The sequence below is a fragment of the Dipodomys merriami genome, unplaced genomic scaffold (assembly GCF_024711535.1).
Source record: "Dipodomys merriami isolate MVZ:Mamm:240054 unplaced genomic scaffold, mDipMer1.0.p SCAF_17, whole genome shotgun sequence".
Lineage (NCBI taxonomy): Eukaryota > Metazoa > Chordata > Mammalia > Rodentia > Heteromyidae > Dipodomys > Dipodomys merriami.
The window spans coordinates 138,882-165,000 of NW_027203048.1; the positions used below are offsets into that span (position 1 = coordinate 138,882).

General features: G+C 46.8%; 1 protein-coding gene across 1 annotated transcript in view; it reads right to left on the minus strand.

Annotated features, from left to right (window-relative positions):
- Window positions 1-21,579: 21,579 nt before the first annotated feature.
- Window positions 21,580-26,119, minus strand: part of Nbas (NBAS subunit of NRZ tethering complex) — a 285,029-nt gene continuing 280,489 nt past the window's right edge. The window contains exon 52 of the mRNA XM_070025017.1: window positions 21,580-21,978. Coding sequence (XP_069881118.1) covers window positions 21,703-21,978 — 276 coding nt within the window. The 3' untranslated portion in view covers window positions 21,580-21,702. The remainder of the gene's footprint in view (window positions 21,979-26,119) is intronic.

Here is a 26,119-nt window from a genome sequence, read left to right on the forward strand (position 1 = left end):
GAAAGGGAAGTATGAGGAGCATATGAGACCCTCCTATTTACAAATATTTCTGGCCCTTTTTTGCCTCTTGTACAGGAAGCTCAGAGATTATCCAACTATCCTGGTTTAAATATGAATTGAACATAATAAATATAATTTTAATGTGAATGACTGTTTTTTTTTACTTTCTGCCTGTGTTTCACTTTTAATCATCAATGATATATGTGCACACACATGTACATGCACACTGTACTGAAAACCTCAGTTCCTTCATGGAATCAGGAAGGAATAAGATACTTTCGAGACCAAAAGATCCTGCTGCAATGATTGCCACTTGCCTTCTTCATAGCCAGAGTCTCCTCCTTTTCTACCAGTTCTTCACCTGAGAAAGGAGGCAAGAAGTAGATCATGGACCATGGCTACACTTTTTATCCTAAAGTAGTCCCTAGAAATCAGCAAGGCAGGTCCACTTTCTTCCATAGACTACATAAAAGGTGGAAACAGGCTGTGTTTTTACAAATATAGTCACCATAGCATCTTCACTGCACCTGCTCTTCCTCTAAAGTGACTTTGATATTCCTCCCACAGAGAATGAACTCTGAGTTTCCTGCCCAGGACTGCAGACAGGTGTGTAACTCTGGTATAAGTGATGCCCTCTGACTTCCATGGAGCATAAAGCAGATAAGACTTCTGACTAGTTCCCTTTAGGAACTTGCTCTTGGAACTCAGCCACCATGTTGTGAGGAAGCTCAAGTAGCCCATGGAAAGGCTGTGTATGAATTCTTTGATCAGCAGCCTTCACAGAGTTTCCAGCCAATAGCCAGCCTCTTAGTTAACTATGAGACTGAGACAGGCCTTTGGATAACTATACCTTCCAGTGTCAGTGATCCCAGCCTTGCAGTCTTCCCATGGAGGCTTCAAACAACAAATGGAAGATTGTGGTTCAAATGTTACCATTTGGTGATCTTAAGTAAGTCATTTATTCTCTATAGCTTGCAGGTTCCTCATCTGCAAATGAAATTGGTATCTTCCCCCATAGAGTTTTGTTCAAGATTCTACAAAATTTTGTACAAAAAAAGCATTTGATAAACATAAAGAAATATAGTCTCATTATTATTTTAAATTTAAAAATGTCTCCAACCATCAAAGGTAAATTCAGTAGGAATCTTGTCTGACCTTAGGCCATGGAACAAGGTAGGAAGTTTCTGCTACCTTTGCTCAACTATGATCTGAAAGCAGTCATGAGAAATCCAGAAAAGAAGTGAAGCTATTTGTCAAGTGCATTCAGTTTAGTATTCTTACTAAATTTGGTTCTTTTAAGCATTAAATGGTAATATAAATATGTATCAATCTTGAAAATATTTGTCAAGGAATTCCTCAGATCTTAATTGCCATTAATTATTCAAGGTCTTAACTGGCCCTTAAAAGGGGCCAATTTTGTCTCAATGACATGAAGAAAACCTGAGAATTTTCTAGATAACTGTACACACAATCATTTAGAAAGTATTCCAAAAGTATGAGATAATATTTTGTGTAATCATGCAGAGATGACTTGATTTTTTTTGCCAATTATTTATTTTGGTACAACTAAGTCTCTAAGTTGTTTTTTATATGGATCATATCCCTGGGTGTCTCTCCTCTCCTCTCCCTTTCTCTCCTTTTTTCCTCTCCTTTTCCTCTATAGGCTTTATAATTTTGAGTTGGCTAAAGCTCTTCTGTGATCAGGAGGTTTCTTCTAAATCACTCTCAGCTTTCTCTGAACTCTGAGTACTCTCTCTCTTTTTCTCTCTCACGCCCCCCCCCACACTTACTTAGTCTTGGTAGCAAACATGGTCCCATTTTATAGATGAGGAGAGCAGGCTCAGAGAGGTTTGTGGTCCACCAGGATGTGCAGCCCAGAGCAGCTAAGCTCACACAGGTAGTCAAGTCTTCTCCCAGCCTCAGCCTTCCCACTCAATTCTTTCCGGATTGGGGCTCTTTTCTCTTAATCTACTGCTGATACATTCTAGGGGCCAGAGATAATGCTGTGTGTTTTAAATCATTTCAAATAGCCTCTCAAACTAAACTTGAAATCTCAATACTTGTTTTGAGATAGAACCAAGATATTTTATATAGAATACTATGCTGTCAATTATAGCCAAAACTACATTTTTTTCACAGTAGGAGTCATTACTGCATCAGGCCAAGTGAAAACATTCAAACTCAAAAACCACTGATTGCTTTGTCACGTTATATGCCTTCCTCCAAAAAGAAAGGAGCTGAGAATGCCAGCAAAGGATCCAAGCCAAACATCCCCGATGCCAGGCACCACACATCCCCAGCAGATGGTCCAATGCCTGCGTGGGTCCCTTCCTCCCTTGGAAAGAGAAATCACAGTGAGCGATCAGAATTCAAGTTCCCATTGACTCTGACGTCGTGAACATATTTAAATACGGTATGTGAGACTGTGGCATTTGCAATCGCTGCATTCATGTCAGAGAATAAATTCACAATCACCTGTCATCACTGAGCGTGACCCTCTCCAGCCGGGTGTGTGTTGGGGAGGGGGGACACACATTTCAGAAATGAAAGGGTTCAGAACATGCTGAGATGTGTTCTTGCCAGAGGTACTCACCCTCAGCAAGCCAGCCCTCACACATCTGCAAATGCATAAAAGTCAGGGGACCCAGAGGCCAGAGGGCAATTAAGAGCAACTAGCCTACCTGGTGCTGGCACATTTGGCCTTGCCTAGCAGCACAGGTGTGGGGGCAGCAAATGGAATGTCACACCTGGGAAGAGACATGTGCAGTTCTCAGCGTGAAACTCTTCCCCGTTACAACCCAAAGGGACACCAGCCCCTGGTGTAGGGAGTGCTTAGCTGCTGCTGCCACAAAGGGAAAATCTATTGAAGAGCTAAAAACGCTGCCTCCACATGGCTGACAGGCAAATATTTGAGGGAACGCTTCACTGGCCACCTACCATTGTGAATAGACATCTGCCAGCACTGCTGATTGGCACCCTTCCTGTGCTAGTCATCTTGCCCAGCTTTGCTAAAAACTCTAAGTACAAGTTTATTCAGGCGGCTGCAACCCATTCTCTGGAGGGCTAGTCCCAGGATGATGGTCATAAAAGCTTCCTGTCTTTTTCCTCTCAAACTCTGTCTCTGAAGAGGGTGAGGGAGGGGGGGATTGAAAACTCTTCCCCACTGTCAGAATATCTTCACAGCATCTTTCTGTTATGTCTGAGTCAACATCCAGCTGAGAACAAAGAAAATATCGGAAGTTTAGAACTATTTTCTTGCTTTCTTTGATAATAGTTTTTATCATTAGATGTTGAGAAAAAGATGTCTAAATATTCATCCTGCCCTTACTAAGTTGTGTATGCGTGTGTGTGTGTGTGTGTGTGTGTGTATGTGTGTGTGTGTGTCTCTGTGTGTGTGTGTCTGTGTCTGTGTGTGTACTGGAGACTGAGGGCCTTGCACTCCTGCTTGACTTTTTAACTCAAGGCTGGTGCTGTACTACTTGAGCCACACCTTCACTTCTGGCTTTTTGTTGGTTAGAGATAAGTGTCACTGACTTTTCTGTCCAGACTGGTTTCAAACTGATCGTCAGATCTCAACTTCCTTAGTGGCTAGGATTACAGTCATGAGCTCTGGGTACTTTGCCCAGATAACTTTTGAATACTGGTTTCACAGAGGAAACAAACTGACCTATAGAATAGTCTCTACACTACATCATCAGCACCTGGCAACAAGTAGACTGCTTGTGCTGTTGGTTCCAGATGCTACTTAGCTTATGTATGACTCTGCTAGTATTCTCATTATTAATTGCTATTATCAGCATTCTGGTCTTTGAATGGCCTGCTTTCATCTCTATTTTCCTCCAAGGCCTGTGATTTTTTTTTTATTATGCAGTCTAAAGAACCTAGGAAGTTTTAGGATCACACATATGGCATTAGAGTGAATATGCACAGATAGACGTGTGTGTGAAGGAATCTCCTCCTACCGGTATATAGTAGATGACATATTTGTTATATGTTAGTCTTGGCACCAGAGTTCCAGCTGAGACTTGGCTCTCACTGTGGACAACTGTGACTCAGATCAGCATGGCCAGGAGTGTGAGCTGCCAATGGCACAGCAGTTCCTCCAGGGTGATGGTCTGCCTGTGGGAGCTCCCCATGGCTGTTCAGGAATAGGTTAGGGACTCTGTGAGATGCATCCAGTGCCTAAAGCCTAGGAGAGCAACTGTTCTGTGTGGCTCTGAAGGGGAGAGGTAGTGGTGGTGATGGAGTGGTGGTTTGCATTGAAGAGAAGGAAGCCATCTCCAGGAAAGAAAGGTGTGCAAGCAGCCAGCTCCCAATCCAAGGGAACTGGAGCAGAGGATGATGGGTAGGATGTAGAAGAGGGGCTGGGAAGCTGTTCTGCTCAGAGAAGCCATGCTAGAAGGCATCGTAGGTTCCCCTATCCCCTCGCCTAGAGGAAGACGATTCCTTAGAGGCACGGTATTAAGGAAATTGCTTCTTTCTGCTTGTCACGGACAGCTTGTAGGCTTGTCCTCTCTATCTACTCCCATGCAAGCTATGTGCTTGCCACCAATGATGAGAGGAATTATTATTACATTGCTTCATGAATAAATTAGGAGCAAACCAATCATTTACTTGGATTCTCGTTGCATTGAAATAGAAGACATCAGGCTAGGATCAGGAGAAACGGGAGATTTTTACAAGGAGTCCCAGCTCTGTACTGAGGTCAGGAGGGAGGCAGAGACTATTGGACCTGCTCGCTGGATCCCTTGGAAGCAGCTTGGATGAGAGGAGACTCACCGGGGACAGTAAGGGAGCAGCTGCAAATTTGCCTCAACTCTTCAGTTATGAGTGCAAGCAGGACTGCTTGACTTGTTAGTGTGCCTAGGACTGGAACAAGGCTGTAGGAACGCAGGGGTGGTCACACCAGCCTTGCCTCTGTAGGTCTAACCTGTTGGGAGGCAGGCAATCACCAGGGACTCTGGTGGGCCTCTGTAGCTAAGGGTGGAGGTAAGCTGAGATGAGTTGGTGTGCAGTCTACATAAACTTTCAGGAAGAGGGGGGCCTGGTCAAAAAAGGGGGCCATTGAAGCATCTGGGTGAAGTCCAGGAGGAAAGATGTGTTCAGATGAGGGCTCAGGGGGGCTGCAGTGCCACCAGAACTTTCTGTGGTAGAGACTTATCTGAGCTTTGGAACTAGACAGTACAGGCACAAGGCTAAGACATCTGATCTGTGTCCTTGAGTCTAGCACATAGCCAAAAGGAAACCTTCCCCATTAAGCCTTTGGTTTTAAAGACAAGCCAAATCCCCGTAGCTCCACAGGGGGCCAGTGTCTGAGGCCTTAGCTCACATCCAACCCCAGATTCTTCAAACAGACTCAAAGTATAAAAGACGTGGCCTTATCACAAGTAATGAGTGAGAAGTATACAGAAACACCAGAAAATTGAAAAGACTGAGCCTGTAGACTAGAGATTTGAAGTTTCTGTCTTTATCTAAATTCACAGCCAAGAAAATTTCCTTATCGAGGGTCTGATTCATAGGTAGCATGATGAAGGGAAGATCCACTGCTTGATCTATATTAGACCCCAAACTTTTGCATCCATCAATGCTATTCCTAGACTCAGATGATATACTTGGCATTGAATGTTATGTTTTGTTTGAGACAGGATCTCATCCACAGTCCAGGCTGGCCTCAAAATCACCATCCCCCACCTCTGATTACAGGTATATTGTGTGGCTGGGGTTGTTTCTTGCTTGCATCAAACCAAGTGAGAGACTATAGTTTGCCCCAAACCTCACAAGCTCCTTGAAGCCTTCCTGCTGTGTCCTAACCTGTCCCAGGGCTCCTTTGTGTATCTAGAGCTAGACATAGTCATGGGAGGGTCTGTTTGTTCACTAGACATTGCTAGAGGGGCCGCAGAGACTGCATTCAGCCTAGGGAAGACTCTGCCACTGTCTATGAAAGGCAAGTAGAATCTACATCCTTCACACAGGCAGGAGGATAAGGAATGTGGGAGCTCAGAGGCCATGTGCTTGGTACAGGGGACAGAACAAGAGCCATAAAGGTCCAGGTTTGAGGCTTACTTCCTCACCTTACAAGCCTTCAAGCTTCAGGCAAATTAGTCAGGTGACCCTTGGTGTTCAGGTCTCCTTGTGTGGACTTGCAGAAACATCCAAACTTTTATCTGAGGATGAAAGCTTTGTTTCACTGTCCCTCACTCTTGAGAAAGAAATTCTAGACCTTTCCTAGGGCTTCAGAGCACAAGTAGGCCCATAGGGAACTGCACAGGGACTTGGGGACACTGAGCGAGCAGCCGAAAGCCACCTCTCATGTAGATAGGTCAATGCCATGATGCCCAGATCCTTCCAGAATAAACCATCTGCTGACAGCCCAAGACAGACTGTCACTGCCAGGGGAACAGAGTACCAGAGTGGAGGGTCAAGAACAGGAGTGAGTTTATAACTGAACCACAAAAATCATGGAGGCAAGTGAAAGGGCCACAACCCTTGGCAGCCTCTGTGGAAGCATCTGGAGCCGTATTCTTCCTTAACCACAGCTGCCCACATTAGCTGTGACAAAGAGGCTCACAGGGCACTGTCATGAGAAGACCAATGGCTCCTGCCCCAGGCCATTTGGGGTACACAGTATACGCAGGGAGGATACAGCTGCAAAGACTTCTCCCTTCAATGGCAATTGTCTCTGCCCACACCAAGGCCAGCAGGACAGAGAGCTGGAATGAAGAGACGAGTCAAGAGACACGAGTGGTTGAGAGAAAACACCAGGGATTTAAGAGCTACTTCAGGAAAGAAAAGTGAACGAAGATTTCCCAGCATGGAATAGACAGCAATTCAGGCACTCCAACCCAGTTAGCTCCACATCAGTGCCTGGAAAAAAGAATCAACCAGCAGTTAATGGTTGGCCAGATGGCTAGCGGAGATGCTCAGGGATGCAGATGCTCCTGGATTTACCTCAGAAACACACTGTGGGCATGCAAAAGCCAGCACCAGCCAGACAGGGGCGGGTGGGCTCACGGTTTTACTGAAAGGGTCATGCAAGAAGAAGCTAGACACCTTCAAGGCGGTCATGGAAGAACAGCCATTCTGAAGGAGGACCAGGTCCAAGTGGATCCTGACTCAATGTTCAAACACTCAAACTATTCAACAAAGCAATAGGATCTTCTGAGAGCAAGTGTTCACAACTACAAGCAATCAAATCAATTAGTATTAACATCCACCAGAATTAGCATCTACTCTGACATGTAGAGAAGCTGAACCAGGTTAAGATTTGAGAACCGTGTCAATCCCATACAGAGTGTAGGCTCTGAAATTAGGCTTCCTGTTTTTAGTTATAGCCACTTGGTGGAAACGCCCAGAGGGAGAAGACCCAAATGCAAGAATCTCTGTGCCCACCCGGGCACCTGCATGACCTTGGAAAAAATCCACCTCTCTCCCTAAATCCTGGCATTCTTCTAAAGAAAATAAAGATCTATCTTTATGGTGAAGTTGTAAGTTACAGGGATGTTGTGAGCAGTAAATTAAATGAGCTAATGTCCGTAAACTCTTTTTATAAACTCAAAGTGCTGTACTAATGTGTGTTGTCATTAAGATTTTAGGAGCTTGGAAATGCAGGGCTCTTGAGGCCAGCAGTTCTTGGTACAGGTCACAGCATTCAGTGCTGGCACTGGAGCCTGGTTGGAGCTGAAGTGCTGTGAAGCAAACCATGCCAGTGTTGGCATGCTGGCACCGGCTAGTGTTCCCAATCTTCATTCCATTGTAATGATTATTTTAAAGCATCGGACTGGGCTAGTGACTCTGCTTAGAAGTTGGCATATTTTGATTTTGGTTTATTCCAAGTCTGAAAAATGATATATTGGATACTCTCTAGTCTGTCTCTAGTTACAAAGACAGCTGGTGAAATTCCCCACCTCAATAAAGAAGTTGACAGATGGCCTGCATTTCACCACAGTCTCTCCTCAAGTCTCAGCTGGACTTGGAGTGAGGTGGCCAGGGCTGCTCATCGGGGACCTCGGTGGGGAGAATGTGGTTTTGGTGGGCAGGATCGCTTTCCTTTCCTCCTCTCCAGGGATGCATAGGCACTGGTAGTCTGAGGTCTGTTTCTTTGCTCTGACTTCTAGAGGTTCTGGCCAGAGTTCTAGCTGGATTTGTGTCACTCTGGGTGTCTAGGGGAGTGAAGCCACTTCACTTGCACTTACCCTGTGTGGCGATCCACTTCTCTGTGCAACAAGCTCTTTGTCTCCACTGTGAACAAGAGGTGGACCCAGACCTTCCTGATTCCGGAGCTAGCATCCTCTGACCCTCAAAGTCACCAGAGCTGGAGTCAATGTAACTTACATTTACTTACTTAACATTTCACCTGTGGACATGGTTGGGAAGCTTTGAAGTCCAAGATCAAGGCAGCAGCCATTCCTGTCAGCTGAGGGCCTGCTCCTCATAAAGGGCGCATCTGACCATGTCCCACACAGCAGAGGGGTGAAGAATGGTAATACTTGGACTGAGAGGTGAATTTTTAAAGGGTATTTATTATTCTTTATTGCACACATATAATTTTCAGCATATATGATGGTTATCACAATAAATAGAAAATTATCTGATGCTCACCCATTGTTCTTGGTTATATATTAAAACACAAGCCTTTTCTTTTTTAATTAACTAATTAACTTATTTTTATTGTCAAGGTGATGGACAGAGGGGTTTCATTACATAAGTAAGGTAACGAGTACATTTCCATAAGACATGTCTGATAGCATCTTGTAACTGCTGCATGGGCAGGGGCCTATTTGAGCCACCAATGTGAACTGTAGCTCCTCCCCACATCCTTGACACGTGATATGACACCATCAGGCCTCTCAGAGACCAGACCTGGCCCACTGACCCCAAGAGAATACTTGGTGCACATCTGGAAATAAAAGAGACTTGCAGTTTTATAGATCTCAGTCCCTGGAGCCAGCAACCGGGCCACAAGGTAGTTAGTCCTTTCTGCCTATTTTATTTTGTTTAGGGAGAGGGCATCTAGATGCACCCCCTTGTTTGTTCAGGGAGAGGGTGTCTAGATGCACACCTTAGTTTGCTGGGGGCAGGAGACGCAATCGGGCACCCATGCAGGATGAGGTCAATGCAGAGGTGGGAGGGAAGAGGTCAGTATAGCCCAGGCCACAGAATAAGCCTGAGCCTCCCAGGCTCTCCTTGAGAGCACCATACGTTCAGACTTGTCTTTGACTCCATGTATTTTATTTTATTTGGTAGTACTGGCGTTTAACTTCAGAGCTTTGTACTTGCTAGGCTGGCACTCGAGATTTCAACCTGGCTTTATAGGGATTATTCTGGAGATGAAGTCTATTGAACTGGAGCCAGTGACTGGGCCATAAGTCTATTGCCGTGTGGGCTGGTCTCAAACCAAGATCCTCCAGATCTCTGCCTCCTGAGTGACTAGAATTACAGGTGTAGCCTGCCTTGACATTCAAACTTTTTGTTCATGGCCTTTCTACTCTACAACAGAGCTAAGGAACTTTCGTGGGCCTCTGAATCTGTAGTGTCTAACAGAGGCCATGACCAAGAGTGGATATCCATCAGGAAACAGGAGGCCACAGCTAACCAGAGTCCTTCTGCTCAGACTCAGGCATGGCCTTGAGAAGTCGTCTCCCTCCTGACGTATCTGTGGCTGTCTCTATGCTCTTCCCAGTGGGTCTGCACAGCCTGCTCTGTGCGGCCTCGGCTGATCCTTTGCTCTCCTAAGCACTTGCCAGTGTTCTCCCTCCTCCTCACTACCCTCCTCTGTTCATTCACCTGCGAGCTGATTTCAACACTTGGAAGATTGTGGGTGTTACAGCCTCCTCCTTCTTCTTTCTTTCTGCCGCTTCTTTCTCTTCTCCTCCACCTTCCTTCTTCCCTTCTCCTGTCCTGGGGTTTTAGTTCAGGGCTTTGTTCTTGGAGATAGGTATGCTACTGATGTTCCTTTTCGCTCTGGCTGTTTTTGAGGTAGAGTCTTGCTCTTTTGCTTGGATGGAAATCCCCTATTTATGCTTCCCGAGTTGCTAGAGTGACAAGACAATGCCATGACACCCAGCTTTTCCTGTCCTGGAACCACAATCCTCCCAATCTCTGCCTCTCAAGTAAGCCAGGATTCCAGGTATGGTACATACACCTGGCCGAGGTGTTACCTTCTTACTGGCATTCATCTCCTCCAGAAAGGTTGTCTGGCTTCCTTCTCCCTGTGGCCACTGAACTCTGAGGAACCTAAGCTGAGATGGTCCCTAGACAACAGAACCGAGTCCTCATCTCACTGGGCAGTGCTTGGCAAGGGGGAGGCGGGCGGGCTCAGGGTAACAGAAGCACCTGCGCTGTGAGTGTGAAGCCAGCAGCATGGAAGGCGCTGGCGCCAGGCCTCCCCAGACTAAGGGTGAGGGAAGCGGTCGTTCCCAAGGCAATGGCAGTGTGCTAAGACTTCACCAATTTGCTGCTGAAACATAAATAAATTTATAAGAGAGTAAATACTAACAACAAACACCAAGCTTTGAGCATTGTCTTTTAACTGGCTGAATTCCTTGGGAAAGTATTTCATATCTCATTCTCCCCTTTCCCTCTGTAACTTGGGATAGAAATCTGTGGGATTTGAACTCAGAGCCTTGGGCTTTGTAGGCAGACACTTTAGCACTAGAATGACATCTGTAGCCCTGGGATAAAAATCTGTACCTCTCAAAATTCATATCAATCCTAGAGAAAAATACATGTGTCAAACCCTAAAAGCTTGGCTGGTGCCTAGTAGGGAATCTATAAACCCTTCCTTTACATTTCTGAGGGGACTGAATTCCTTTAGAAGAGACTGAGATTATAGAAGGCTTGATGAGTGAGGAGCCAGACGGAGAATATGAAGAATTTACAGAGAGTGAAAGAGATTCTGGTTGGCATCTAATGGATTAGATGTATGTTTAGAGTATGTTTGTAGCCAAGAGGCGCCCCCCCGCCCCGCCCCACACCGGCCGTACCCTGGCTCTGTTTCACCTCCCCTGGGAGCTAGGGTACTGGTCACCTCTCTTCTGAATCGATGAGCAGATGGTGCCTTGCCAGGGTTCCAGAAAGCAGGGCATCCCTCTTCCGCCAGGGCTGTATTCTTTCTGGACGCTGGATTTTACAGTGCAATATTCGCAGGGCTTGGCATTTCTAGACACAGACATAGTAAATCTTCCTCCTTCTTCCTGCAGAAGTAATTGCCGCACATGCATAAAACTGCCTGTTGAAAACTTTCAGCCATTTCCTTGCTCCCTTTCCACCGTGTAAGCATTCCTACAGAGACGGCTGGGCAGCCCAGATGGTCTAGGAGAGGAAATCACCAGCAACTCATCACTGGCTTCGCTCAGTGCCAAGACACACAGAAGGTTTATGTTTCACAATGGAAAGGTAAGCATCTTGAACAAGGCAGAGCCCGTGGTAATAAAAGCTCCTTTTATTTCATCCTCTCTTTCACAGTAGCGAGTTTTATTCTGAACCTCACTGGACGCTTGACAGGCATAAAAAGCAACAATTTCCTGCCTCCCCCCCCCCATGTTACCCTCTGAGCAGTTTTGTTTCACTGGACTGAGACAGACCAGCTAAGAGAGGGCTGTTCTCTGTGGGAGAGCTGTGAAGCTGAGGAAGAAGTCATTGTGTAGCTGCCATGAACAGCCGCTGTGTGGAGTCCCTGCCCCCTCCTGTCTAAGGTCTCTTCGCAGAGGCCAGTGGGAGATGAGCCTTTCTCGCTAGAACAGGGCACAGCATTCCACACAGAAGGCCAAGTCTGCTTCCCAAAGCTTGTCTCTGTGTTCCTTCTGATTGTGTGGAAGGCTGTCTTTGTCTCTTCCAGCCGCTCTAATAAAATGCTGAGACAAAGTGAGTTATGTACAAAGGAATTTACTGCTTGTAGTTTGGGAGGCTATGAAGCCCAAGATGGAGACAGCAATACATTCAGTGTTTAGCGAGGGTCCACTCTCATTCACGACGCTGTCAATGCATGTCCTCGTGAAGGCCTAGGTCAACCAGCCCGGCCTCCTCTTATAAGGGTGCCGACCCTGTTTACACAGTGTCCACCCGAATAACCTACTCACCTCCCACAGACTTCAGCTCTTTACGTGTGCAATTTTTTTTACGTGTGCGGCTGCCTTCCTAGGCACAGTGAAACTTCCTAGCCACAGGAAACTCACCCAGCGTAATTTCTGTTACCTTCTGTTACCTCCAAACCATCTGTACTCCGTGGCTGTTAACTTTTCTGGAGTTTTGAAGATCTAGAGAAAGACATGGGACACCCCCTTCCCATGTAGACACTGAATAATTTGGTATGCAACTTTATGGATTTCTTGAACCCTCTGAAATCCATTCATATAAATCTGGGCTGGGAGGAGGGGCAGTGGATTCCTGGTATAAGAACTTTCTTCTAATGACCTTCTGGGTGTCTCCCCAGACTTCTGTAAGCTGAGGGCAAAGCTGCATGGCATGCATCTCCACAGTTCCCAGGACCATGCCCAGTGTTCTTCAGCATGGGCTCTGGGACCCGCCAGGTAACTCCATGCCACTCATCATGCCTGTAGAACGCAGATTGCAGAACCACAGTGCACGTAGGAGGAAGCTGAAGTAGGGGACAGGAGAGAAGCTTCAGAAATGCAGCTGCATGCTGCCTGATCAGACCCTTTCTCCTTACAGCCCTGGTCTCTTCAAAGCCATCATCACAGCATGGTCCCTTTGCTTGGCCACCATTTACCGGACCACACAGTCATTATCTATGACATGGTGCTGAGATGCGAACCAAACTCCACATTGAACATAAAGGCTGGAGCCTTCCTTTTCCAGCAGAAGTCAAATACTTGAATACTTCACAGAAAGTTGCGTCAGGATGAGCTTTTACCCTAGAGACAAGAGCTGGCCGTGCAAGCATTACTTGAATAAGCTGGGGTCCTGTCAGGAGTTGGGGAGGAGAGGAGCAGGCAATGTAATTATCAGAGGAAGGGATTGGCAGGGACAAGGCTCCCAGCTCTGTGTGACCTGTACTTGTTCCTTGACTCCTCCCCTTCTGGCCCTCTAAGATGTGGGCGATTGTTTTGTAAATCCAAGGCTGAGAACTGCACCTCAGAAGCTGTTCTGTGTATTTACAAACAGGAATAAGAACAACCCTTCTCCTATTTCTGAGCCTAGTCTCTCTGCACACCAAAGGGTTGTGGGAACAGTGCCCACGGAAAGCTGAGGGCTGTCTGAACCCCACTCCCTGTCTCCCACCCTCCCAGACCATCCCACCAGCAGAGAGCCCGGAACAATCGTTGAAGGGCTCCACAGCACAGGAGGCCCCCACGTGTCAGCATTCGCCCTTCTTTGCAGCACTCTGGTCCTCAAGGCTGACCACGCCCACCACAGTTAACTGTCAGTCAGGCTGGCTAGAAGAGCAGGGCGTTGCCATGGCAACTGCTGCAGGTGTTCCTGCAAGGAATGACAAGGCCACGGGGTTGGGGCTGCTCTTCCTTCCCTTCAGCAATTCTGGCAGTGGGAAAGGTCTCCTGATGTCAGCACACACTGGAGTGCAGCTCGGATGATACGGTCAGTAAATGGCAGGGCTGAGTTATCCTCGGAATCCTGCTTTTCCCTCCCTACTTCCTGCCCCTCAGCAAACATCAGGGCTTGCTGAGTCTATACTTGGTGCCCTGCCCTGGGCTGGTGCAGCCTCCTGGCCAGTCATCTGAATAGCTGCAGAGCCCCATGTCCTTGATGGCTCCCCTTCTTCTTTTGGGGCAGAAGCCATCCCCTTGCCGTGCTGCACACCCAGCCAGAGCATGCCTGCCATTTACCAGGAGAGGTGGTAAAGGGGCTGTCTTTTCTCAATCAATGACAGCTGAGCCATGGCTTTGTGTCTGGAATGCAGGGGTGTGTGACATGGTAAGGTCCACTGCCGGAGCAGGTGTGAACCCAGTAAGAGATGGCTGGGAAACAGCATCATGACGCTGTCCCTGGCCAGTCTTTTGAGAGATCCCTGCGCCCTGCCCGTCTGCGGTTGGCTGTGAGTAAAGAATCACCCCGTTCTACAGCCCTTGCTTAGTTGGCCTTTGTCAGGACCCACCTTCCTCACATCCCCTCCCCCACCTGCTAAGGCCTAGCACTGTGGCACCCCCACCCCTTCTCTCATGATGTCCCATCCCTTTGCTCCCCCATCCCTTACACCTCCACCCTTCAGAGGTGAGGCGATGGGGGTGCCATGGAGTGCAGCCGTGAACCCCATGCTGGCACTGCCCGCACTGGTGCAATGGCAGGCAGGGAGAAAGCCTCTCTGTGGGACAGCTTCCTCCCGTGTAAACCAAGGACGGACAGAACATACCTCTTCTAGAGCGGACAGGAGCAGACAGGAACAGGCCGAAGGAGCGTGCTCTGAGCCTGGCACCACATCCCTCCTGAGCACTGGGCAAATTGTCCAAAGGTGCAGTGTGGGGTTTGGCAGAATCTCACTCACCTCTGATCTGGAAGAGGGCTGGAGGTGGGGGATCCCTCCCTGCAGCAGATCGCTCACTGTGTGATCAGCCATGTAAGGAGGTGCTCTCCCACCCAGTGGGAAAAACACCAGATGCCAGGGACTAATTATACAAGTCTAGATAAGTCACAAAAGAAATTTCCTTCAACAACTTTTAAAACCTGCAAATGCGGCCTGTTAGGAATAGATGAAAATGAGACTCTGATGTCCCTGGTTACAAGAAACTAAAGGTGACCTTTGACCCCCCCCAAATACCCATGACAAACCTCAGTTTGCCCAGTCAAAAACAAAAAGATGGCTAATGCCTGCAATTCTAGCTGCACAAGAGGCAGAGATCAGGAGGATTGTGATTCAAATCCAAACTGGGCAAAAAAACTCACAAGACTTCATCTCAGGCCAAGAAAAATGCTGGGCATGATGACACAACCCTGCCATCTCAATAATGTAAGAAGTGTGAATAGGACTCTCACAGTCCAGGCTGGCTTGAGCAAAACATGAGACCTGATCTGAAAAATGAGAGGAAAAAGAGCTAGAGTAGAATACCTGCTTAGCAAATGCAAGGCTCTGAGTTCAAACCTTTTCCAACAGGGAGAGATAATTCTAACATGCAAAATCAGAAATGATAAATGACATGCAACCAAAGATATAGAGACTAAGCCAAACAGATACATACTGTCTTATAATTTCATAGGAGTAAGGAAAGGCCTTTGGAGTCACAGTGACAAGAATTCAAATCCTGGTCTCCCTTGGGGAAATTAATAAACCCTTTTAAGCTGGTTTTTTGTTTGATTTGTGTTTTTGTCGGTCGTGAGGCCTGAACTCTGGGCCTGGGCGCTGTCCCTCAGCTCTTCAGCTCAAGGCTAGCGCTCTACCACTTGAGCCACAGAGCCACTTCCAGCTTTTTCTGCTTATGTGGCATTGAAGAATCAAACCCAGGGCCCCATGCATGCAAGGCAAGCACTCTACCACTGAGCCACCTTCCCAGCCCATAAACTGGTTTTCTTACATACAAGGGTGAAGGATTATCAACTTTACTGGTTGGAGATAGCTTGTGGCTTAACTGAACACATATAGGTACTCAATATGTACTATTTTTGTTATTATCAAATAGAAAGTCTTGAGCATCTCTTTGTTTTGGATTGATAACACTGATGTTTTGTTATGTTAAACAGAAAGTCTTCTGGTTTAAGGAAAGAGTCTAGGATTACAAGTTAGGAGCAAATTTACAAGCAAATGGCAGAGGACTAGCATTGAGGGGAATGCTAAGGAAGTGCTACACGAGACGTCAGTCACCACTAATGTGGAAGGGAATGTCATCAATGGAAGACTGAATCCTTCACCTAAAATAGAAATTAGTAGAATTTCCATGACACACCCATCCCAGTGGCTGCTAGAGCCCATTTTCTCAGACACAGGGATGGTCCACTGTCCAACTGTCCCCTGGTCTGCAAACTTAAGTGGCTGTCTTCTAGAAAAGACAGGATTCTGATCACTTAGCCTCAACCCTGCTCAGACAGAGTGGAGACTCTGACAATTCAAGTGCCAAAACACAGATTAACAGCACAAGAACAAGGTCAGAGCCGGCACCTTAGGACTTCATGGTGTCTACTCTCTAGCCATAGCAGACATGATCAATGCCCAGATTCACCCTTCTCTGCCTTCCCTCTCATCTCACCTTGGTACATCCTTGACCTCTCTGTCTCCTATGAATTTGAGCCACACAATGGGGAGGGGTGGCAGGTAACAGACAGAAGGACAGCCAAGGAACAAAAGGATAAATGTTCCTGAGGTCATAAACTAGCCTGGCTGGTTTTAGCCTGACTCCAGTCCAGTGCTCCTTCCTAAATCACACCACTCAGTGACCAGAAGGCTGCTTTCCCAAATACCACCATTCCCTCATTCAGGCTGAGGATTACCCACAGCACAGGGAGGGTTCCACCTATCCTCTTCCCCTTCTCTAATTAAGCATCCAGGTAACTACCAACCCCAGAGCCTGCTGGGATTGTCTGCAGCATGCATCCTTCCACTTCCTTCTCCACCTATCTGTGGCAGGGGCTCTGGTGTCAGAAATCTGCCACTGATAGCCACTGGGAAGAGACACGCCTGCTCCAGGACTCTGACGCCACCACTAGAGCCGTTACTTTCTACTGCACCAGTGATAGCCGGATGTGATTCTTGATGCAAAGCTGTGAGCAGGTTGTACCCCTAAAGCTCTCAAGTCTAAACTCTGGATTCATCAGAATAGTAAACCAAGCCTTCCATCTCATACCTCTACTCTGTGTGTGTGTGTGTGTGTGTGTGTGTGTGTGTGTGTGTGTGTGTGTGTGTGTGTGTGTGTGTGTGTGTGTGTGTGTGTGTGTGTGTGTGTGTGTGTGTGTGTGTGTGTGTGTGTGTGTGTGTGTACACTATGAGTCTTAGCTTTTAAATTAATGGTGAGAATAATTACATTCTAATGAAAATCAAGTTTGATATGTTGGTTTTGAAAAAGTAGTACTGGGGGAGTATTGAGATTTTTTTTCCTCAATAGCAATGGTTACTTTGAACAAATATATTAAAAGGCTTTTTGTAGTTGTTTCCTTTCTCAGAAATAAATATTTGCTATCATGGAATATTTCCTCTGTATCCAGGAATGGTTTATGTTTTTAAATATCAGGCAATTTTTTTGGTCACTACTTGATCAGAACAACTTGTCTTTAACTTCTACATTGAAATGCCATCTTGAATTATTTGTGTGTATGTAAACATAAAATACTTACAGAGGTTCATTTTTGTTTTGGTGATTTTGCTTGTTTAGAGGTGTCTGGCATCAGACCCAGGCCTTGTGTATGATAGGTAAATGACATATCACTGAGTAGCATCCCTGGCCTTTGTTTTGGTTCTTGTCATTTATCATTGTTTTGAGGCAGACTGGCAGCTCAGGCTAGCCTTGACCATGCTAGGTTAAGCTAGCCAGGCTAGCTGAAAATTTTAGGTCCTCCTACCTCCTGCCACAGAACGCAGGGCCTGGGAACTGTCCCTGAGCTTCTTTTGCTTAAGGCCACAGCACCACTTCTGGTTTTCTGATGGTTAATTGGAGATAAGTTTTGTGGACTTTTCTGCCCAGGTTGGCTTTTAGCCATCGTCCTCAGATCTCAAGCAGCCTCCTGGGTAGCTAGGATTACAGGCATGAGCCACCAGTGCCTAGCTTGCAAAATTTCTTAAAAGGAACCAATTTATTCCTACCAACAACTTCCCCCACCCAGATAAGAAAACTACAAATTTTGATTTCCTTTCACTAAGTTTCTGCAGTGAGCCTTCTTTTAGTATACTGAAAGCTCATGGATCATGAGATATCTAAAGACTTGGCTCCTGAAAATGTCAATCAGCTGGTAAGAGATTTCAACTATTTAGGACCTGCTGGCCTACATGAACTAAATTTTATAATTATTGACTTGCATGCTTCTCCTTTACCTCAACGCATTCCTTACATGTAGGCTCAATCTTTTCAGTACTGGGTTCCACAAAAGCCAGAAAAACAACTTTATGGTAATAAGAATGTTACCCAACTGTATATTGTTTAGTTTGTTGTGAATAATGGTGAACGATCAATAAATCATTTTACATTCCTTTAAAAGAAAAGCAGCCTCCTTTTCTTCCAGCTTGTAAACATGCTGGAGTCCATTTTCCTTCGTTCTTGCTGTTCAAGCCATCTTCCAATTATAATGAGGGTGGGGTTTTTAAGGATGAGGCCTCAGCTGTTGGAACTAAATGGAAAAGTATGGAGCTACTGCTCCAGACTTTTAAGTAGAGAAAAATGCAGCTCACTCCAAAAAATAGAGCAAGCTTGCTTTTGAAAGCTCTCCTGCTACAATTATCATAATGAGTTCTCGTTCCAAAAGGATAAGACCCAGTTTTCAAGGTGAAAGAAAAATTGAACATGCCCTGAACTCCAAGTCACATTCAGGGAACTGATTCAATTGATCCAAAAAGAACCCCAACTCCAGATTTAAATGTAGCTATAGCTTATAAGCCTCAGAGCTTCACATTTCATTTTGTGCAGGTACTGGAGCTTGAATCCAGGGCCGAGGCACTATTCCTCAGCGTTTTCACTCAAGTCTTGTACTCTACCGCTTGAGCCACAGCTCCACTTCTCACTTTTGGCGATTAACTGGATAAAGGAGTCTCACAGACTTTCCTGCCTGGCCTGGTTTCTAAATGTGATCCTTACATCTCAGCCTCCTAAGTAGTAAGGTTTAAAGACATGAGAAACCAGTGCCTAGCCTTGACTTGTCACTGCATACCATTGGGTCTCTTCTTTCAGCAACAATGTGATTGTTTTGTTTCCTGTGTATGTTCTTCCCCCTATGGTATATATATATATATCTCCTGTTTCACTGTACTTGCTATTGGTACACTGCATCTTGCATATACATTTGTCCAATTTGGGGAGGGGAAGGGGAATAACAAAATGCTGAAGCAAGGACACAGGATGACCCATTACAACAATGATACTCACATGACATTGTATTGGAAATGAACTTTACAACTTGGGGGAGGGGGTGGAGGAGTAAGGGAGGTGAGGGAGGGAAGGGATAGTGGGAGAACAACAAAGGAGGGAGTAAAAATTCTCAACAAGAAATGTACTCATTACTTTACTCATGTAACTGTGACCCCTCTGTACAGCATCTTTACAATAAAATTAAATTAAAAAAACAAACAAACCTAGTTTCAGCATTGCTGAGGGCCATGGAAAGAGGACTGGAGCTGGTGGACTTCTTCAGATTCATGGAGTCCCAACCTGACTTGTGTCACAGCTTCTGGTCAGAGAGAAGATAAAGTGTTCCTACCCCATTGAGCCACCAGCAGGAAGCTGAGAAGAGTCAGTCAACATTTCAGGGTTCCCTCTTGCCATAAATTACCATCACAATGCTGTCATCTCACTATCAGTTCTGAACACATAGAAAAGTGTGTTACTCATATGCCATACAAAAATTCACCCAGGTTGCCCAGCCAGGAGTCCCACATGCTTTCTCAGAGCTCACGTGAACACAGCGCTGTGGCCAAGGGCCACAATTCCCTGAGTTTGCCTCACTTTCCTATTCCCTGCTGTCTTTGTCTTTGGGCAAATTATTTATTACTAATTAGTAAAATATAGAAACCAAGGCCCAGAGATGAGTGGTCCACCCAAAGGGTCTCAGTATTCATACCAGTGCTCGTGATCCCAAAGGTAACCCTCCCCCACCCCCGTGCCCCCCAACTCTGGCTTGCTCTTGGCCCATTCCCCAGGAAGCCTCACTGAAGAATCAGAGGAAGCCAGAGGGTCACAGCTGCCCTGACTTATTCTGCTTTGCTTTCAAAGAGAAATACTTGGAATAAATGATGAAAGGATTTCTCTGACAAGAAAGACAACATATGGTTGACATTCCAAATGACAACATAAAAACCAATACAGTAGTTTGAAGCATTTATGCAACTGGTAGAAAGCTGGAGTGATTCCTTTGCTTTTTGTTCTCTTTTTCCCCCGTAAGGGCGACTTAAACCTTGGTTAAACATTTGGGTTCTGATGATAAGAACTTGAGTCCTTGAAATAATGGAGGGCAGCTGCAAGGTTGGAGAACGCAGCAGACTTGGCCAATGTCGTGGCATATGGCTAGGGCCACCAGAGCTCCTGGAAGCATGTTTGGGTCTGGTTGGACAGCTGTGCCCTTGTTTGGGAGAAAGACACACTTCGCTTTTCTCTGAAGTATTTCAGAGGCTTGAACCCAAGTCATCCTCAAATTCAAGTGCTATTGAAGGGCTAGGCAGGAACTCAGTCTTGGGATAGATAAAAAGTTAAACTTAAGGGTGTGAGTTTATGCAGTTAGTCTCCTCCAAAGATGACTAAATCTTTCTTATCAGAGGACTCTGTGGTGTATCAAGAGGGGCAGAAATGAGAAGTCAATAGCAGTAGTGTGGATTGCCATGCAAAGAGATGGTATTCTTAGACACATGGTAGAGCCAGACAGGTGTATGGCCTCAGTGGGAGACTCTTCTGCCCTAAAGTACTATACGGCAGAGAAAAATCATGTAGCATGGTCCACATCCTATGGCAGAGACCACAGGAAGCCATGTTATGTTCAGCCTGCTGGCTTTGAAGTACCAATAAGGAAACTGCAGGGGTTGCCTTTTCCAATGATAGCGTATTTACCGTAATTATCTGTGGTAATTATCTCTGTGCCTGCGTCTAGAGGGCTGCCTCTGATGGCAACAGCCGCCACGTTGGTGAGGAGGTCCCGTCTGCTTCCTAGGCTGTGGCATGGCTTGGATTGGTGAGACCTAGGAACGCTACCTCTGGGACATCCAGTCTGAGCCTCAGTCCTCAAGTGCAGGTTGCTGCATGGCAGAAAGTATCGAACATCCCTTCTGTGGTTTGACAAAGGATGCAAATGTTCCAACCTGATCATGTTGATGCTGACCAAGTGTGAGGCCCTAACCCTGTAGCAACCTTTGTGGCTGGTACCGGCCACAGCCTGTCAGAGACTGTAACACGAGGATTACTATTTCGTAGGTGCCTTCTATGCATTTGACAGAGCCTCACATACTATCTATGCAATTCTTTTGTTGTTGTTGTTGGTCCTGCCTGGGAGCTGTCCCTCAGCTCCCAGTGATAGAGCGAGTGCTCTATCACTTGAGCCACAGTGCCACTTCCGGTTTTGTGAGTAGTTTATTGGATGTGAGAGTCTCATGGATTTTCCTGCCCAGGCTGCCTTTGAACTGCGATCCTCAGATCTCAGCCTCCTGAGTAGCTAGGATTACAGGTGTGAGCCACTGGCACTCGACTATCGATGAAATTCTTGGGATGAATATTACAACCTTATTCTGGGGAGGTAGAATACTTTGTCCTAACCCAGAGAACCAACGTGAGCATCCCTTCTTCCATCCTACAACACCTGACCCAGCTATAGGCAACCCTGGCACTTTCTCACACACAGCCCAATTATCTGACCTGCAGCTTTTGGTACTCTTGTTAGTAGTATCCTATCCGGAAAAGAAGGTTGAAAAAGAGTCAGTGAACAGGAGGGCATATTAACCAGTCCATATAAGAAGGAAAAAACACAACGCTTCCAAGCAGGCAGGGGCTCATTGTTTCCATACGGCTTTATTTGAAACTTGTTGGAACTGCCTCCTGCTCCCCACGGGACCAGCCTGCAGCTCCAGCACAAGGTCTGTCGCTCAGGGGCAGGGCCTGCTGGCCTCACACCCAGCGCTCACACCCAGTGCTGCGCTGCACTGAGGGCAGTGCTGAAAGTTCTCAAGGCCCGGTGAGTCCCCCGCACAGCCAGGAGCAGCGACCCGGCTTCAGCCTCGTGGCCGGCCCCCCGCAGCTGTCGAGCCAGCTCCTCCACATCCCAGCGCCCCTGCTGGATGCTGGTCAAGAGGTGGTCAATGATATGCGGATAGAAGCGGGTGGAGATGCACTTCACCAGCAGCCGGGCGTCCAGGAGCAGGGAAAGAAGTTCCTGGTCACAGTTGGAATCGTTCACCTTCAAGAAATAAGAAGGAAAAATGTGAGCAAGGTTTGCCATCAGATTGACTGTGCTCTAACTGGCCGTTACACGTAGCCCGCTGGACGTGGGCATCATGCCTACTTGTGTCTGTTTTGACAACACTTGCTCCACAAAGTACTCAGAAGATGTGTGCATGTGAGGAAACAGACATGGGCAGCAGACATGGCTTCCTTTCAGCATAAGGAGGGCCAGGCCTTGGCTTCCTTACCATGCAAGGTGAGCCAGAAACTATACGATGGGAAGGTTATGACCCTGAGCTCCTCATCCAACCATGAAACGGGTACTTTTACTTCTCAGTTTTACTCAGGTAGAAATGAAGTGCAAGAACTTTAATACTATGTAGTCAGTGGGTCTCGGAGCCAGAAGCAGAATTTAGGGCAGTGGTGACTTCCAAAACTGTGCTCTTGGCAACCACATTCTCCATCCACCTCGCTGGCCTTTCCTCATGGTCTATATTCTTCAGCCCCAGTTCTTTCTCAAGTGCAGATCCACAGGAAAACATGTTCCGAATGGGAAAGTCTTTTTTTCTACTCTATGGGAAAAAGAGCAAGTTCCACGATCCCCTGAGTAAGTCAGACAATCAACAGTAGGGGTTAAATCGCTCTCGCTTAATCCTTTAGGAAGCTCAGCACCGAGTTCCCTTTGTGCTGCTCACTGTCTGTGCTGTCTTCCTCCCTGGTCTCATCCTCTTAGTTGACATATGGTTTCCATGACTTTCGAAGTTGACAGCTTTTCTGCTTTATGTTGTATTATCATCTTTTCTTTTTGGTGAGGAAATCAAGTCTATGCAGATCGCATTTCGGCAATGTTCATTTACTGCGGCTGTCACGGAACAGCTTGTGCCAGGTTCCTCTTAGTGTCATGTTTAGTAATTTATTTTTTGGTTGGTCATGGGGCCTGAACTCTGGGCCTGGGCACTGTCCCTGAGCTCTTCAGCTCAAGGCTAGCGCTCTACCACTTGAGCCACAGTGCCACTTCCAGTTTTCTGGAGATAAGAGTCTAACTGGAGATAAGAGTTCCTGCCTGGACTGGCTTTGAACCTTGATCCTCAGATCTCAGCCTCCTGTGTGGCTAGGATGACAGGTATGAGTCACCGGCACCCAGCCCATGTTTAATCATTTTGATTGTAAGAAATTCAAATCTGATGTGTCAGACCAACCATATCATAAAGCTGTACACAAATGTGTTCTTCCTGCGTGATCTCTGACAAGGACGTGATGGAGAAGAGAGGGTTAATTGTGTGTGCTAGCTGAAGGAGTACTGCCAGTTACAGTCAGCCCACTATGCTGCTGCCCTGTGGCTCACACCTTCCGCCCTAGCTACTCGGGTGGTGGAGCCTGGGCAGATTGCAGTTTGAGGCTAGCCCAGGCACTGTGCTCATGAGACACCCATCTCAACCAACAGCTGGATACCGTGGCATACGGCTGTCGTTGGAGCTATCTAGGAAGTTCAGATGGGAGGTTCTAAGCCAGATGTGGCATAAAGGCTCAATAGAAAAGAAGAAATATCTCAACAGAAAAGGAAAAAACACAGCTGGGTGTGTTGGCATGTGTTTGACAGGCCAGCTACTGTGTGAATGCAGTCCAAGCCAGAATGGGCAAAAAGGAAGACTCTAGATCAAAAATAGCTCTAAAGACAAAAGGGCTGAAGGTGTAGCTTGATGCAGAACACCGGCCAGTAATGCAGGAAAAACAAAAATACCCAAAACCAAAAAGAAGTTATTGCCCCTGGCAACGATGCCTGTCTACCTCACAACCTAGGGGCTGCCCAAGCCCAACCCTCATGTCAGCCTCCATGCCACCTTCCTGGAGACATTTTCTCCAGCTCCCTTGGCCACACTCATTCTCCTTCCTCCATGCTCAGACCCACGCCTCGGTGCGCTATGCTACGGTGAACTGCCTGCCGGTCCTGAGGCACAGGGGCTTTATTGCCTTCCTAGCTCAGTATCCAGCAGAGCTGATGGTGGTGAAATGGCTGAATAAAGGGACATTAGTAAACTCAGCCACAATTCTGAAAGCAGTCAAGTTCACGATAAAGATCTGTCTATACGGCGAATCACAAGAGAGGGGGCACTGGCACCAACTCTCTGCACACTCTCCGTCCTTCTCCCTGGCCTTGCATCCTGTCACTTGTCCACATAACACACTCTCACTTTTGGCTCTGGGGTTTGGTGGTTTTGGAGGCCACGTGGCAGTCAGACAGGCTTTCCTGCCACGGACCACAGGAGCTCCCACCACACCCTGCGGGGCTGCCCGGGAGCGCTCTCCATCCATCTCCCTCCGCTTCTCTTCACTCCTAGCCAACACACAGCATAACCCCACACAGCTTCTGCCCCGCATCCCAGGGGTGAGCTCGGACCCCCGCATGCTAGGTCTCATTACAGGATGAATCCGTTCCTTCTAACCTCATTCACTAGGTGAATTCCATTCATTCTAACCTCACATATGAACGTGTGTGGCGGAGTGGACTAGAAATTTGTGCTTCCTGTTTACTCACTTCCACCCTACACATGAGCTCTGTTGGGGTGGCAGTGTGGTCTTCATTCACCCCTGCTCTCCCATGCTCAGCATGGCTGGTCACCTGGCCAGAGCACCCCAAGATTTGTGGGATAAGGATGAATGAATCACTCTGGGGGCTGCATTGTTTCACTCTACATGCGTGTGCATGCATGAATGCACACTCAATAAATGCACACAATCAAGAGGATATCCGGGTTACTTCCATGCTGTGATTTTGGTTTATCCTTAAAAATAAGGCGCCCTTCTTCCCAAGCCTCCAGGAGAGCACGGTGTACGTTCTGGGATGCTACAGGCAAATGTTTGTTAAGGTCTACAGACAGAAGGCGGAGGCCACACACTGCACGGTAATTCTTTCTCTGCTGACTTGAGTCTCTTTGCAAGGCTGGGACAACTTTTTCATTCTGTTGATTACTTATGGCCCTCCCTTTGGGGGCCCCACGAGACTCCACAGAAGGGCGTGACAGATCCTTTCAGCTGGAGAAAAGAGCTGGGTCTGTCAATGACAGCAGGCGAATCCTCTCACTCACCTCTCCGGCTGTGACAACCTTCAAGTCACTCCTTCCTAGAGGCCTAACACCCTGTCAGAGGCAGCAGGGAAGGGCAGGCAGGCTGTCTGTTCTCCAAAAGCTTGCTGTTTCTAGTCTAGGCTGAGAAAGCCCAAGGCTACAGTCATGGAAGCAAAATGGAGCTCATCCATTTGGCCCGGCCCATTCAGAGGTCCCTCGTGTGACTGCTGAGTGGCAGTGAACTTGAGCAGTCATCAGGGAAAGATTGGGGGATGGGGGGGGGGAGATTTTGGTTGATCTCTTAATAATGAAGTGCTAGGAAAAGAAAACTGGCTGGTGTTATTTCTTCCCCTCCTGATTTTTTTTGCCTGCTCTGGCTCTTTTCAGAAAGGACAAAATGGCCAGAGCATAGTTTGTAATTGTTATGTGCAAGAAAAATATTGCAGAGACAACAACTACATGCGCATTTGGGACATAACAGAAAGTGAGCGAAGAGAGAGCTGGCCTCTGTCTGACCCATTCCAACAACTGCATTTGGAAGTAGAGTTTGAAAAATGGAGAGCCTCAATTTAGAGCGAGGACAGCCCCTCTGCACACCAGGCTGCTGTGTCAGGTCACCATGACCACACTTAGCCTTCTGGCCTGCACAGCCATGGGCTTCGAGTTCCACCGCAGCACTTGACAATATCACCACCTTGTTCATTGTCAGGCCTCAGATTTTCTTCACTCTTTTTTATACTGAAAAACCTGGTACTACTACACAGACACCTGGTTCTGTTTTTACTACTCACCATGAATTCTAATAACGTCATTCTTTTTGAAATAGAAAAGTGGAGAAGTAAAAAAGAAAAAAAAATAGCTTGAGAATTCTTTGCTCTTTATCTAGATCAGTGATAAGACATTTTTTACCCTAACAGCAGCTATTTGCACAGTATTGTTAACAATGCATCATGTGTTACTTGTATTCTTTTTTTTTTTTTTTTTTTTTTTGTAGGTAGTGGGGCTTGAACTCTGGGCCTGAGCGCTTTCCCTCAGCTCTTCAGCTCAAGGCAAACCCTCTACCATTTGAGCTACAGTGCCTCTTCTGGTTTT